This window comes from Megalops cyprinoides, chromosome 9 (genome assembly GCF_013368585.1).
Source record: "Megalops cyprinoides isolate fMegCyp1 chromosome 9, fMegCyp1.pri, whole genome shotgun sequence".
Classification (NCBI taxonomy): domain Eukaryota; kingdom Metazoa; phylum Chordata; class Actinopteri; order Elopiformes; family Megalopidae; genus Megalops; species Megalops cyprinoides.
Window position 1 is genome coordinate 23,552,586 of NC_050591.1, and position 12,784 is coordinate 23,565,369.

The following is a 12,784-nucleotide window of genomic DNA, read 5'->3' on the forward strand; positions in this document are numbered from 1 at the left end:
AGTCCCATGTTAAAATTAAGACTACATATTGTTCCTGTATAATACTGAATATAACTTGACTGTGGGAGGGATAGACACTTTTTCTTAACTATGCTATAATTAATCTGCATACCAGAGACTGAACAGTCCACCAAATATATGTGTATCTAAACAAAACGGAGAGGTGTAGCAGTGTGGTCAGCCAGCAGAGCTATACTTTAGAAAGCTTGAACATAAAATTATCCAGATTGCCTACCACTGAAATTTCCTTGAACTGTTAAAAATTGGCAGCAAAGCTGCAACCCTTTATGGCCCTAATTAGTAGGTGGCATTAATAGTGCTCACTAAATCACCCAGTTGTCAGAAGAATTGAGACAGTTGTTTTGACTATGCAAAGGAAACACATGATTGTGGGTTGTTGATGGATATGGATGTTCTTCAAATACATATTTACAGCCTCAGACTGGCATTTACAGAAAAGGGGAATCAGTGTAGCAAAATGTAAGAATGAATACATGTATATATAGTATTAATACCAGAAATAAGAAATTAGTGGTTTAACAGGCACTTAAGGAATAAGGAACTTAAATGGAATATCTGAAGGGCATGAGTCTAGCATTGGTGGTGCCATGCCATGGTCAGCATCAACAAGAGGGGTCAGCATATCCACACAAAGCAAGTAGAACAAAAAATCTTTGACCTTCAAGAGGAGGATGTTCACAGAGGTAGGAAGGTCCAGCTGAACCTGAGAGGTGCAGATTTAGAAACGTCTTGCTACAAATGTATGGGTCCTGTCCATACATGGCAGTAAAAGCCAGAGTCCACCACAGGAGGTGCAGCTGGGGGTGCCATCACCAACTGAGGCAGCACTCAGGGTCCCCTTCTGAGATATTTGACTCGGGCAACACCCCAAGCGGAGTGGCTATCATTTTTACAGTGTTCTTGCCATAGAGCTTTTTTTCATAGTCGAGCAGCTGGCGCCAGAATCCGGCATTGGGGCGGATGTGGGGACGGCAGTCACGGACCCAGTCGTGGGCTTGGCGCAGCGTCACCCCTTCGTACCTCATGAGGTACGCCATGACCAGGGCAGGAGAGCGGCTCATGCCGGCGGCACAGTGGACCAGCGTGCTACCTGTCCGGTTGCCGCGGATGCAGTCCGCCATGCTCTCAAAATGTTCACCCAGCTGGGCGTGCGGGCGGTCAGAGACAGGCACGCGCAGGCACTCCACCCCCTGGTGCTCTGCGCACGGGAGCTCCACAGTGACGTTGATGATGAGGGTGATGCCTCTTCGGGACAACAGCGCCTTGTTCAGGGCAGCGTCTGCACCGCTCAGGAACAGAGTTGGGGTGATCTGGGAGACGGACATTGTTGCTGCGGAGAAGCACACCTTCATCAGCATCAAACTACACTCCAGGACAAATTACTCTCAAAGGTAAGAGTCCTAAAATACTACTTTGATGCTGAAAATGTATGTGGTCTGGAGTGCATGTATATTCGCTGCAAGGAAACTGTTCAATGACTATACAGTCATTTTTGATTTCATTCAACCAAATGGACAGCTGGTACAACTGGCTCTTAACTTGAGCACTCTGAATGAGGCACAGTTGTAACATTTTGAGGTCTGCGGTCTACACCACTTGATCTAAAGTTCTTTATGCACCATGTATTTTGTTATTAGGCTAATATCTGTCTCATAAATTTCAGGTAGCTCTGTCAACTTAAGCAATGGTTCAACTGATTTTTCCAGGCCTCACTGGTCAAATATTTACTCTTAATGAATCTAAATACTTGTCTGCATAATCAATTTATGTAAGGGGCGGGGTATCCAACAAATTGTGTAAACGTATAAGTGCAAAAAAATCCCAAAAGAACTCCTAAATTTGTTTGACGAACATAGAAATTAGCCATGTCCATTATTCCCATTTTTGCTCGTAGAGGTGTTCATAAATGATGAACTATGATCGAATCCTACACTGCTGCATGTCTTCATAATGTGCTCCAGTTTGGTTCTCACAATTCGACTTACAAACAACGGTTTTAAGGCCGTTTGAGAGGGAGCAGTAGGTGATTTGTTCATTTTTAACGGGGGGGTTGATGGCAGATGCACACGCAGCACTCTCTCTGCTGCTAACTAGGGGATGGCAGGTTAACAAGGGGGATGCATTTTGGTCATTTTGCTAACAAGGGGGATAGCATCCCCCCTCATATCGCCTACTGAGAGGGAGCATTAATTCATCTTAAGCTTGACAGCTAGCTGGCTATAAAAAGTATTAAGAGCACAATATCCCTATTATGAAAGAATCATTGGAGCTTAGTGCTCAATCAGTGCTCATTAACATAAATGGGGGACTGCCATATAGATATCTAGTGCTAGGTACCTACAGCAGTTACGTATACTAAAGTGAGCCTTTTCTGAATAATATGGCACTATGTTTTAGATTTGTAACCATTTTTATTGCTAAGTTAGCTAGCTTGCAACCCAGGCTGCGTAAACCATCGTGCAAACTCGCTCGGCATGCAGTAACCTTTACCGAAAGCTAGACTAGAAGAATTACGTTGTTTTCAATTGGCAAGAGATACGTGATATAGCTCCGCAGACATTTACGCCGTGAATGAAAAATATAATAACTATCATTACTTCTTACCCCATGGTCACTTTACTGTCACCAGTGAAGAGCATAAGCACTGGTCGTGCTTCGCCTGTCTAAGCGAACGTCGGTTACGTCACATGAGCTAGCGGAGACAGCCAATATCGTCTCACTAGACTAGATACATAGCTACAACTAACCCGGTCACAAAACCCCACAAAAATCACGAAACCACGAGTACTTACATATACTCCTCGATCCGGCTTGTATGTTTCTTATTTGGTTTCGTTTCACATTTCACACACGTTCAGCTTTGGCGTCACGTGACTTCGTCACGGATGTCCTTTTAAGTCCTATTTTGTCCACTGCACAATCAGTTGGAGTCACGGCTGCGTCACACTGACAATTCTGTGTCTGCCATTGTTGAAGTTAGAAGTACTCAGATTTCCTGGCTCAGGTTATAATAGAATATCTGTGACATGATATTTGACCTTTTTGGCAAAAGGGAATTGTACGAGGATTGCGTCCCATATCGATGGAAAGTGTATGTCACCACTCGGGACTAAGGAATCATTTTTACGCCATATGGTGCCACCCACTGGTCAGTGATGCACACACTTACCATAAATCTATTATTCGCACATCAAGTAGCATGGATCAAGTAGCATGGTTATTTCTTACTACCTGTTGTGCTAGACGAGTGAGAACAGATTAAATATACCCTCATGCATCCACCACCGCTAACTTCTGTCTAGTGTATATTTTTGTTATTGTACTTAAATCATTTGTATTGCATTTTTTGGAACGCAAAGGACTGTGTAATTTGACCAAAATACCTGAATTAACACCACATTTTTTTGAAAAGCGCCACGGGAACTTTGATGACCTCAGTTTAAAGTTTCACTCAAAGGGCGGCACCTTCTAGGCAAAATACGTCATCACTGGGGCACTGTATTTTTCTATGGCCCAGGCTACAGGGTGGTAGGGCTGCTGAAATCCCACGTTGAGGACAAATGTGTGAAAATGTCAAGAATACTAGAAATTCAATTGCTTGCAAAGGCAATTATCCTGTCTCCAAAGCAGATGACTCAGTACATAATCTCAGGTGCTAAACCAAGGTATGACTTCAATGGGCATATCAAATTTTCAAGAATCACTGCACATTCATAATGGCTGTCAAAACAGCTAAACTGGAAACTGGAGGTTTGTAAAATTGTGAAACTGTAAAAATACTACAGTAGTCATAGGTGTGGGTCGCCACATGAGAGCTAGCAAAGACAAAAATAACTACCCATCTACTACAACTGTGTAATTAGATGGTGGGCAATGAACAATCCGATCTGTACTGTGAAATAATGTTTAAAGAATTAGAAGTCTTGATCATGTGATATATGTTTAATACTGTATTCAATCTATCATCTTTGTCAGTGTAATTATTATAATCAATGGCAGCTGATTTGCCACAGTGGCAATTTTTTATGGCAAAATAAATATGGTACACCCATCTAGGACTACAGCAGTCAGACCTAAAACTCTTGTTCCTCAAATCTGATCGTAGAAGTCATTACAAAACATGTCATATGTTATGTTAAGTGCCTTGGTAGGTGCTAAAAGAAGTTTGAAGATATAGCAAATGTGTCTGAGGATATAGTATAAAGTAACCGACAAACTACCAAAATACCCGCTTCTTTTCCTTCTGCTAACCAGGGCACAGAGCTGAGAAGAGGATCAAAGAAGAGAACACAAGTGTATTCCTACAAAAATGTTTCTCTTTATCAGTGAGTTCCCAGTTAGCTCCTAATTACCTGACCATACATCATTTTAAATACCACCAATGCTGTCAATCTCTGTTATATTCAAACGTCAAGGAACAGTACAACTGAAATCAATGAGCATCCATTGGAGTCCCACAAATGCACAATAAGGGGAGTGGGTGGACCAGAAGGAAGCTGTCATACACATTTGATCACTTAAAAATATAGCTCATGTTAATTCCTGTCCAGTGCAACCTTCATATGCAATGCCATATTTCTCCATTATCAGATGCTACCACTTTGCAGTTGAAAATGACAAAACGGCCCTTAAGATAGTCATACTTGGCTGTCGCTACATGGGATTTTGTATCTATCTATCTATCTTTGTATTGTACTGCATGAACTTTGGAGATGTGACATTTCCCATTTCTCAATTTAAAAAAAACTGTTCAAATAATGTCTTAAAATGTGACTATGGAAAGTAGCAACAGAACCTTGCACGTGACGTATCTGGTGTCACAAAAATGTTATTGATTTTTACTATTGAAATTTTGACCTATGATGTTTCATATTAAGCATGTGTCATAGAACACCTATTAGTGTTAGGTTTAAATTCGGAAAATCAATTCATATCCATTCAGTTGAAGAAATTCAGAAAAGGAACTATTCCTTTTCTCATAACAAAATATTAATATGAAATAAGATGATTAAATTGAAATTGAACCCACCTACTGGTGGAGGTACGTATGACAGCATGTATTTTCTGGAATTTATTTTGCACCTTAAATTTTCATTGAAGTCCAAGGGCAATACTAGTCAGAGTATTGGATCAATTTCCTTCTGTCCTTTTTCTTTGTCTCACAGACCATTGGGATTTGGTTCCTGTCTTTGAAATTTCAAAGTGTGAAACTGAATGTGGCTGAAAGCGTGTAATCAGAATTTACTTAGAATCTTTTTGATTCTTTATTTGACTCCTTTTGTAGCTTTTTGCTTGTGTCGTACTCAGCCTCACTTGTAAGTCACATTGGATGAAAGCATCTGCCAAATGAATAAATTTCGACGTAAATGTAAATGTATTTGGTATTTCACTTGTGTTTTCAAGCGTATAATTGCTGAGCTGTTTCCCCTGTGCTGTTTTGTGTTTCCACCGGTAATGCAACTGTATCTAAAATTTCTTATTTTCAGGATGTTTTGAAGATTGGATTTGTCTTTGTGTAACACAAAATATGCTAAAATTTGTCAGAGAGTTTTGCCATTGTGCCAAGACTCCGGAGACATCATCCTCCCTTCAACAGTATACAAGAGGAAGGTAAGTGCATTTCTGAAACAGTTTGTCTTCCCAATAAACAGAATAAATTTTGACACAACCTGGGGCATATAATTTTCACTGTGCTGTGCCCTTTGCCTGTAAGTGGGTCTGTATGCTAAAATACTTTTGTGTGATGCTAATTTGTAACTACTTTATGTTGGATGTAAAGGGTGAGGATGTCACTGGAAAACTGTCTCACTATTTGGAGCTGATGACCACTTTCAGATTGTTTTCATCTGTTGTACATAAAAGTACAGAAATGTCTTAATGCTTTGGCAAAGTCACAGTTATCTTTAAGCTACTGCTAGTTCTACTGGGGCAACAGGTTTAGATTTTAGACACCTGAAAGTCAGGTATAGCAGACAGCTCTCTCTTTCTGGTATTGAAAGCTGAAAGGTAAAGTATAGCAGACAGCTCTCTCTTAGTCTCTCAGAGACCAGCGCTACAGCATGTCTGCCTCAGTCTCCCTGTCTGAAACCTGCAGCTGCAGTCACACATGCTGTTCCATGGGTGTATGACAACTTCATATAATTTTCTCTTGTAGCAGACAGTAGGGGAATATACGTTTATCTAATTTCTACCACTAGATGGTGGAAGTGCTTCACTTAATGCAGTCTTTGAGACACCACATCATCCTACATGAAGGCCTCGATTTGTCATTGCGCAAACCACAGTGGTGCTTATAATCAATAAATTACAAAGACTGAAGTGCTTACTCTCTCTGCCCACGGAGCAATGTGTCATTGTGACAGATAACATAGCCTGATGATGACAAAACACCAGTTACAAAGCACACTCTGAAGGGCTTTTCTGTGGTGTTCACCATGCTCAGAATGTTTGCAATAAATATATTGTGTGAAGAACAATTAATTAATTGCAACATTGGGGCTACAACATCCATCTTTATTAATGCCACTTTTGAACTGACACTGTGTGTGTTTTTTGTGGGTGTGTGAGAGAGATCAAATTCTGAGATATTGTTGGGACATCATGGCAATTTCTAAATATAATCTGCATTTTATATTTTTTTCTTCAATCTCTGACTATGAATTCGGCCATGGCATCTTTTGAGTCATTTGGCTGTGGTGGCGTTTTCTGTATGGATTTTTCCATTGGGTCTGCTGGCAGAGCTCAGGGTTCACCTGTCTCCGAGTGCACCAGCACTGATGCCACCATGACATCACTGTAATTATCGTCAGTACTATTCATGACATCCTCATTTCCAGTCTAGCCACTGGCAAAGGTAGGGATCCCACCCCCAGTCTGGAGACAAATCCTCTCCTCCGCCTGATGTAATAAAGCACAGCAGCACAGCAATTTCCGCCCGTTGTCAGGCTCCTGGTACAGAGTGCTGAATCTTTCATGTGCTGCTCTGCCTCGGGACCCGATTCTCTCTGCATGCTGGGAGGATAGGTGACTGCTGTGTAACCACTACATTAGGCTGCTAGTTTAGCAGAAGTACGTCACCCAGGGTGACTAGCGCGACTAACACTTCACACATTACAGTTTTGTGCAACTGGTTAGGGAGGCAGGTACTGTAAGTATTTTTTGCCTAATTAGAACCAACAACTCTCTTGCGTGGTTTATTTAAAAGTCCACCATATGCTGTATGCCCCTCACATATGTGTTTAATGCCCCTTATGCAAAAATTGTGCTGAAACACAACTCTTAGAACTAAAGTTTGTGTTTAGAGGCCCTTCACACACTATTCACACTCGCATAAATTGAACATTTCTCTGTGGTCTGAGGTACTTTCATATGGGTATCAGAAACATCAGTGACCTTTATGTTCAGGTCAGAGTGCTGTGTTATTTTTTTCAAAAGAAATCGGATAGACTCCACACGAGGTCTGTCCCCAGACTGCCACCGTGGGTGGGACTGTCATCGGGAATGAGTCACAGACTTCTCCATCATCTGACATTATGCTGCCGTCACTCCTGGTACGGGTTCAGTCACCGCTGTCTGGAAGAGACTGTTTTCCTGAGTGCAATACAGCTCTATCTCTCTCCTTCTCTCTCTGCCATCTCCCACTATCCTTATGCCATACTTCTTTCCATCACCCTCTATCACTCTGGCCAACTGTCCTCTCTCATTCTCTTTCTCACACACCTCCTTTCTCACAATCTCTCTCTCTCCCCCCCTCTCTATCGCTCTCTCACACATCTCTGAGGTTCTGTTAGTGGCATGCAGGATAGATTATCCCCTGTCCGTTCCTTTTATAGGAGTAAATCTGTAACATGGGCATCGCGGGGGAAATGGGGACAGCTATACGAAGCTGCAGAGATAATAATGACTTGGGGGAAATAAAGTCATTGTGATGCAGCAGGTTTTTTTTATATAACACAAACCCGCATTATTACAAGCTTCATGCTGGCGGACATCTGAGTGGCTCTCGGATGGTCTAATGGTGGCCCAGTCCAACAAGTCCCAGATGGCCCTTTCCACAAGCAGACAGGGAGAGAGATGAAGGGAGGGAGAGAGAGGAACTGCTCGGGGAGGAGTTACAGAAAGAGCGAGAGAGATGGATAGGGGAAGACGGGAGGGATGGAGGAAGTGAAGAGACTACAGTGGAGGAGGTGGTGAGAGGGGGAGCAGTGGCAATGCATACAGGCGTGAGGAAGAGAGTGATGATAGGAGGGAGAGCTAGAGAGATTTAGAATGGCAGCCCTGTCATCCTTACCCCGCCTCAGGACTGTCAGAAGAGCAGAACCTGATAAGGAAAATGCAGAGATAGGTACAGTGAGTAAGAAATACATTGGGCATCAGGGAGTCATTCAGGGCCACATGTAAAGGAGTGTTGGGAAAAAGAATACTCCCTCCTGAAACCCCTTATGCCCCCCACTCCCCTGTTCTGTTCATTTTCTTCCTCCCAGAGTGGTAAATCACCAGGGGGGAGGCTGATGGCCACATGATGCCAGTAGATGGACATAGAGACCTGAAATAGTGTCATAGAGCATCTAGGCTTTTGGGGTGCCGCCACACTATGAGGAGATGCAATCTTACACTGACTGTGGATGGAGGAGGCCTGTTTGAGACAGGGCTAGCATTCATCATTTCCGAGAACTCGGAGACAAAAACAGAGAGCTTTAAAAAAATACTTGTATTCCCAGATCTGAGGCTAATTGCATTGTTTAGTAAATACAGAAAATGATTGAACCTGTGTGCCACTGAATTAGTTTTGATTTACGACAGCTCATATTAGTGGTCATTAAGAAAATAATCATGATTTATAATTCCTCTTTCTTTGAGGAGATGAAAAAAATCCCCACCAAGGCTCTGCAAATTGAGTTTAGCCATTACTGTATTGTTCCTCCATCAGGCCCCACGAAGGGCTAATTCTTCAGTCCCAACGTCAGCCCCCTCATCACTATCCATCACAACAGAGGTCTGCATTCTCAGTATGGTAAATGTGTACCCAGGGGTCTGTGCAGACAGTGCACGCATCTGTGTGTGTGTGTGTGTTTGTGTGTGTATGTGTCTTTCTACATGTATGTTTGTGTGTGTGTATGCATGTGTGCAGTTGCAAGGTAGTGTGGTGTAGTGGCTTTACTTGTAACTCAAGGGCTGCAGGTGCTGGGGCACTGTTGTTTTCAGTAGGCAGTCAGTGTTAAAGAATAATATGTAAAAAACGTAACCTTTCTGTGTCTCCCTGCATAAGGGCATCTGCTATGCAAATTCATATAAATATATGTGTGTGTGTGTGTGTGTGTGAGAGAGAGAAAGAGAGAGAGAGACAATGTACAACAAGGAGTGTTATTCCCTTGAATCCATTGCAATGAACATCTTCCCTCTCTTTTTTGCCCTCCCTTTCTTTCTCTCTTTCTGTGAAAGCGAAGTGAATCCTGTGGGAATTTGTGTTGTCCTGTGTTTTGATTTGCCAGAATGATGATGTTGGTTTGTATGTATGCGTGTGTGTCGCCAGCCCCTTGAGCAGATTGATCTTCAAAGAGCTGCATACGTCGGGTGTGTGTGTGTGTGTGTGTGTGTGTGTCTGTGTGTCTGTGTGTGTGTGTCTGTGTGTGTGTGTTTGTCCGTGTGTGAGAGTTTCAGTGTGTCAGCGTATGTGAGGTGAATGCAGAAGGAGGGTGACAGTTTTCCTCTCTCCTTCTCTCTCCCCCTCCCGATCTTGCTCTCTCCCTCCCGCTCTCTCTCTGTCTCCCTTGTCTCCGTCTTGCACCCTCCATCCCTCTTCCTTTCCATCTCTCTTCATTCCTCTCTCTCCATCTCTCTCTCTCTCTCTCTCTCCCTCTCTGTCTCGCTCTCTCTTTCTCAGCAGTGCTGTTTTGATTCTTGAGTAAAGTGGGTCAGGCGCTGCTCAGATCTGTGTCCCAGGAGAACCTCCGCTCGCTCCACTGCACGTAAGCAAGGGTACGGGACTTTTAGAGGAAGGAGACATGTTTCAATCCTTGCTGATATGAACCGGTTCTCTGGGCTGAGTTCTGCACAGCTCCAGTTGACATCTCACTTCAGGAAAGACTGAAGGCGCGGGAATATTTCCCTGTTAAAATGTGTATGTGTATGTGTGTGCATGTCTGTTTTTGTGTGCTCTGCCACCTCTTGTTGATTCTGCATAAATGAACACATTCACCCATAGAATACTGTCCTTTAGATACATACTTGTTCATAGCCACAATCTGCTCAGAGCCTACCCTTTGAAGTTTGACCTGTCTTCATGCTTTGCTATTGCATCAGTGAAGGTCAGTGAGTGGATGCCAATGATGACGAGGGTTTGATGAACGTGTACTTGTTTGAACAAGTCTGTGTCATGTATTTTGCTTCTCTGTCATCCGTAATGTTTGAAATATTTAGCTTCTCTCACATTTTGCTTACATGAAATGAGGCTTTGGAACTATATGTTTTGAGAGTAGAAATTGGACATTATTCATAAATTTCTACATGTGTATACAGTATGTAAGAATTATAGTAAGGGAGGGTCAGTTATTATCTATCACTATACATTATTATTTACAGGCTGTGGGCCTATATTGCAGCCATTACTCTTCCAATTTAGTTTAGGTACTGATGATAAAGATGGAAACTTATTTAATAATGTTAGGGCTGTAGATTCAGAACCTAGAGTGAAGGAGGATTTCAACCCACGGTCTTAACACTGTAACATACATTTGTCGAAAGAGTACCTGAATTGAATAGTTGTTGATTTTCTGGCATGAGTGACACATATAATCTCCTCTTGTCCAGATTTTCCAGAATATGGAATTGGAAACCTTTCCCTCCTATAGGCAGCTTTGTTGTGATAGCCTTTCAGTGTATCTGTTCTGTATCGTGCAATGGTGTTTGTTCCCGTTTCATGCCTCAGAGCTCTGTGGCACCTTGATTGAGACTGAATAAACACTGGCTGGAATAGGAGCAAATTCATCACAGTCATTATGGGTAATGACCATTTTTTTTTGTTTGGAATTATTTCCCCAGGGCCCCTGGTGTTTGGTATCAGGTGAAAGAATTCCATTTCCTTGCATTGTCAGCAAGGTCCGGGCTGCCATGAATAATTTCTGGCTGGTTGTGTTGAACAAGGACATGGGTGTCGCTTCTACATGGGCACCATTGTTTATGTACGTGCCCTGAGATTTCAATCTGTGTGTGTGTCTGTGGGTGGATATGTGTTTGTATATGCGTGTGTGTGCGTGTGTTTGTGTGTGTGTGTGTGTGTGTCTTATCCAGTTTATAAGGCACCTAAGGACATTATTTGAAAAATGATTCATTCAAAATGGTCGCCTAACAATTATAATTTATCATGTAGTTTGACACCTACTTCCAGTTCTCTGACCGATTCACATAAAGGATTACATTATGTATTTGAAAATGAGTAGACATATCAGGGAAAATACAGAAGAGTTGCAGTTCCTCTTCCTTACACGGCTTTCACCATCACTTTTAAGGTGGCATTGAAAACATTCATCAACAGGAAACGTATTGCAAGAAAAATAGTCAAAAAAGTCCAAAATGAAATTATTTAAAGGAAGTTTGCTTGTATTCACTCACACACACACACACACACACACAGATTATTTCACATAGGTTATTTGAGAACTGAAGTGCTGTCAGTGGAGAAGGCTCTGCTCACAAAAACAGCAGACGGTGCACCGTCACACCACACGCTGAGCATCTCTGCCAGACTTTTATATTTTCAATTGACTTTCTCTCCCAGCGCCACTGTGATTGACTTTTCTCATGCCGAGAAAGAACACAGAAACTCATTTGTTCAACCTTGATTTTATTTAACTGCTGAGGGAGAAGTGGAATGCAAGAGAGAAAGAGAGAGTACGTGCCTGGTATGTTACAATATGTCATAGACCTAGGGACAGTTCATAGGGAAATAGGGAATCGCATAACCCTAAAATAATGGAATTGTTGTTGCCATCATTATTGTTATTATTACTGTTGTTTACATTATGATTATTATTATGATTGGTATTGTTTTTTTCCATCCCATTATTGATTGTTTTGTTGTCATTATTTATGTGTTGGTAAAATACATCACCATGTGTTTGTCATGCCAGTAAATCTAAAATTTAATTTGAATATGAAACGGGGGGGGGGGGGGGGCAGGAAGAGAGAGTGAGAGTGAGAGTGAGAGTGAGAGTGAGAGTGAGAGTGAGAGTAAGAGAGAGAGAGAGAGAGAGAGAGAGAGAGAGAGAGAGAGAGAGAGAAAGGGAGAGAGAGAGAAAGAGAGAGAGAGAGAGAGATACAGGGAGAGATAGAGATAGGGAGAGCGAGAGAAAGCGAGAGAGATTTCCACATTCTGCTTCTCTTGACTTCAAAGAATCAGTGGGGTTTTTTGATGCTGGATATCTGGGCAGTAAATGACAAAAAACATCTACAGCAGATCAATACCTCTCAATCTGGAGGGTTGTGCTTCACACCAGAAATCTATATCACTGTTTTGAATTATGATTATATATTTTCCCTGTGCCCTTTGCTGCCGGAGGGGACAAAAAAGAATAATAAAACAAAATCAATAGAACAAAGTAATAACAGTAGGGATAGTCGCACATCTTAGATTGAGTAAAAGAATGTTCTGTTATGTTTATTCAATAATTTCACACAGAGAAGGATATTTTATTGCCTGTGGCAGATGTTAGGAACATTTTTGAACTTCCGGTATTTTTAGACTCTTTCCTCTATCCTGTGAAAT

At 42.0% G+C, this 12,784-nt stretch overlaps 1 protein-coding gene across 2 annotated transcripts; it reads right to left on the reverse strand.

The window, feature by feature from the left end:
- Positions 1 to 67: 67 nt before the first annotated feature.
- On the reverse strand, positions 68 to 2,879 carry LOC118783173 (dual specificity protein phosphatase 14-like). Of its 2 annotated transcripts, none has more exons than XM_036536906.1 (2): positions 2,814 to 2,879; positions 68 to 1,351 (listed from the first exon to the last, which is right to left on the reverse strand). In XM_036536906.1, exon 2 carries the CDS (start codon positions 1,344 to 1,346, stop codon positions 831 to 833), a length of 516 nt encoding a protein of 171 aa, XP_036392799.1. In that variant the 5' UTR covers positions 1,347 to 1,351; positions 2,814 to 2,879; the 3' UTR covers positions 68 to 830. The 2 variants fall into 2 exon arrangements, with proteins under 2 accessions (XP_036392799.1, XP_036392800.1); XM_036536907.1 differs by lacking the exon at positions 2,814 to 2,879 and adding an exon at positions 2,626 to 2,691.
- Positions 2,880 to 12,784: the final 9,905 nt, after the last annotated feature.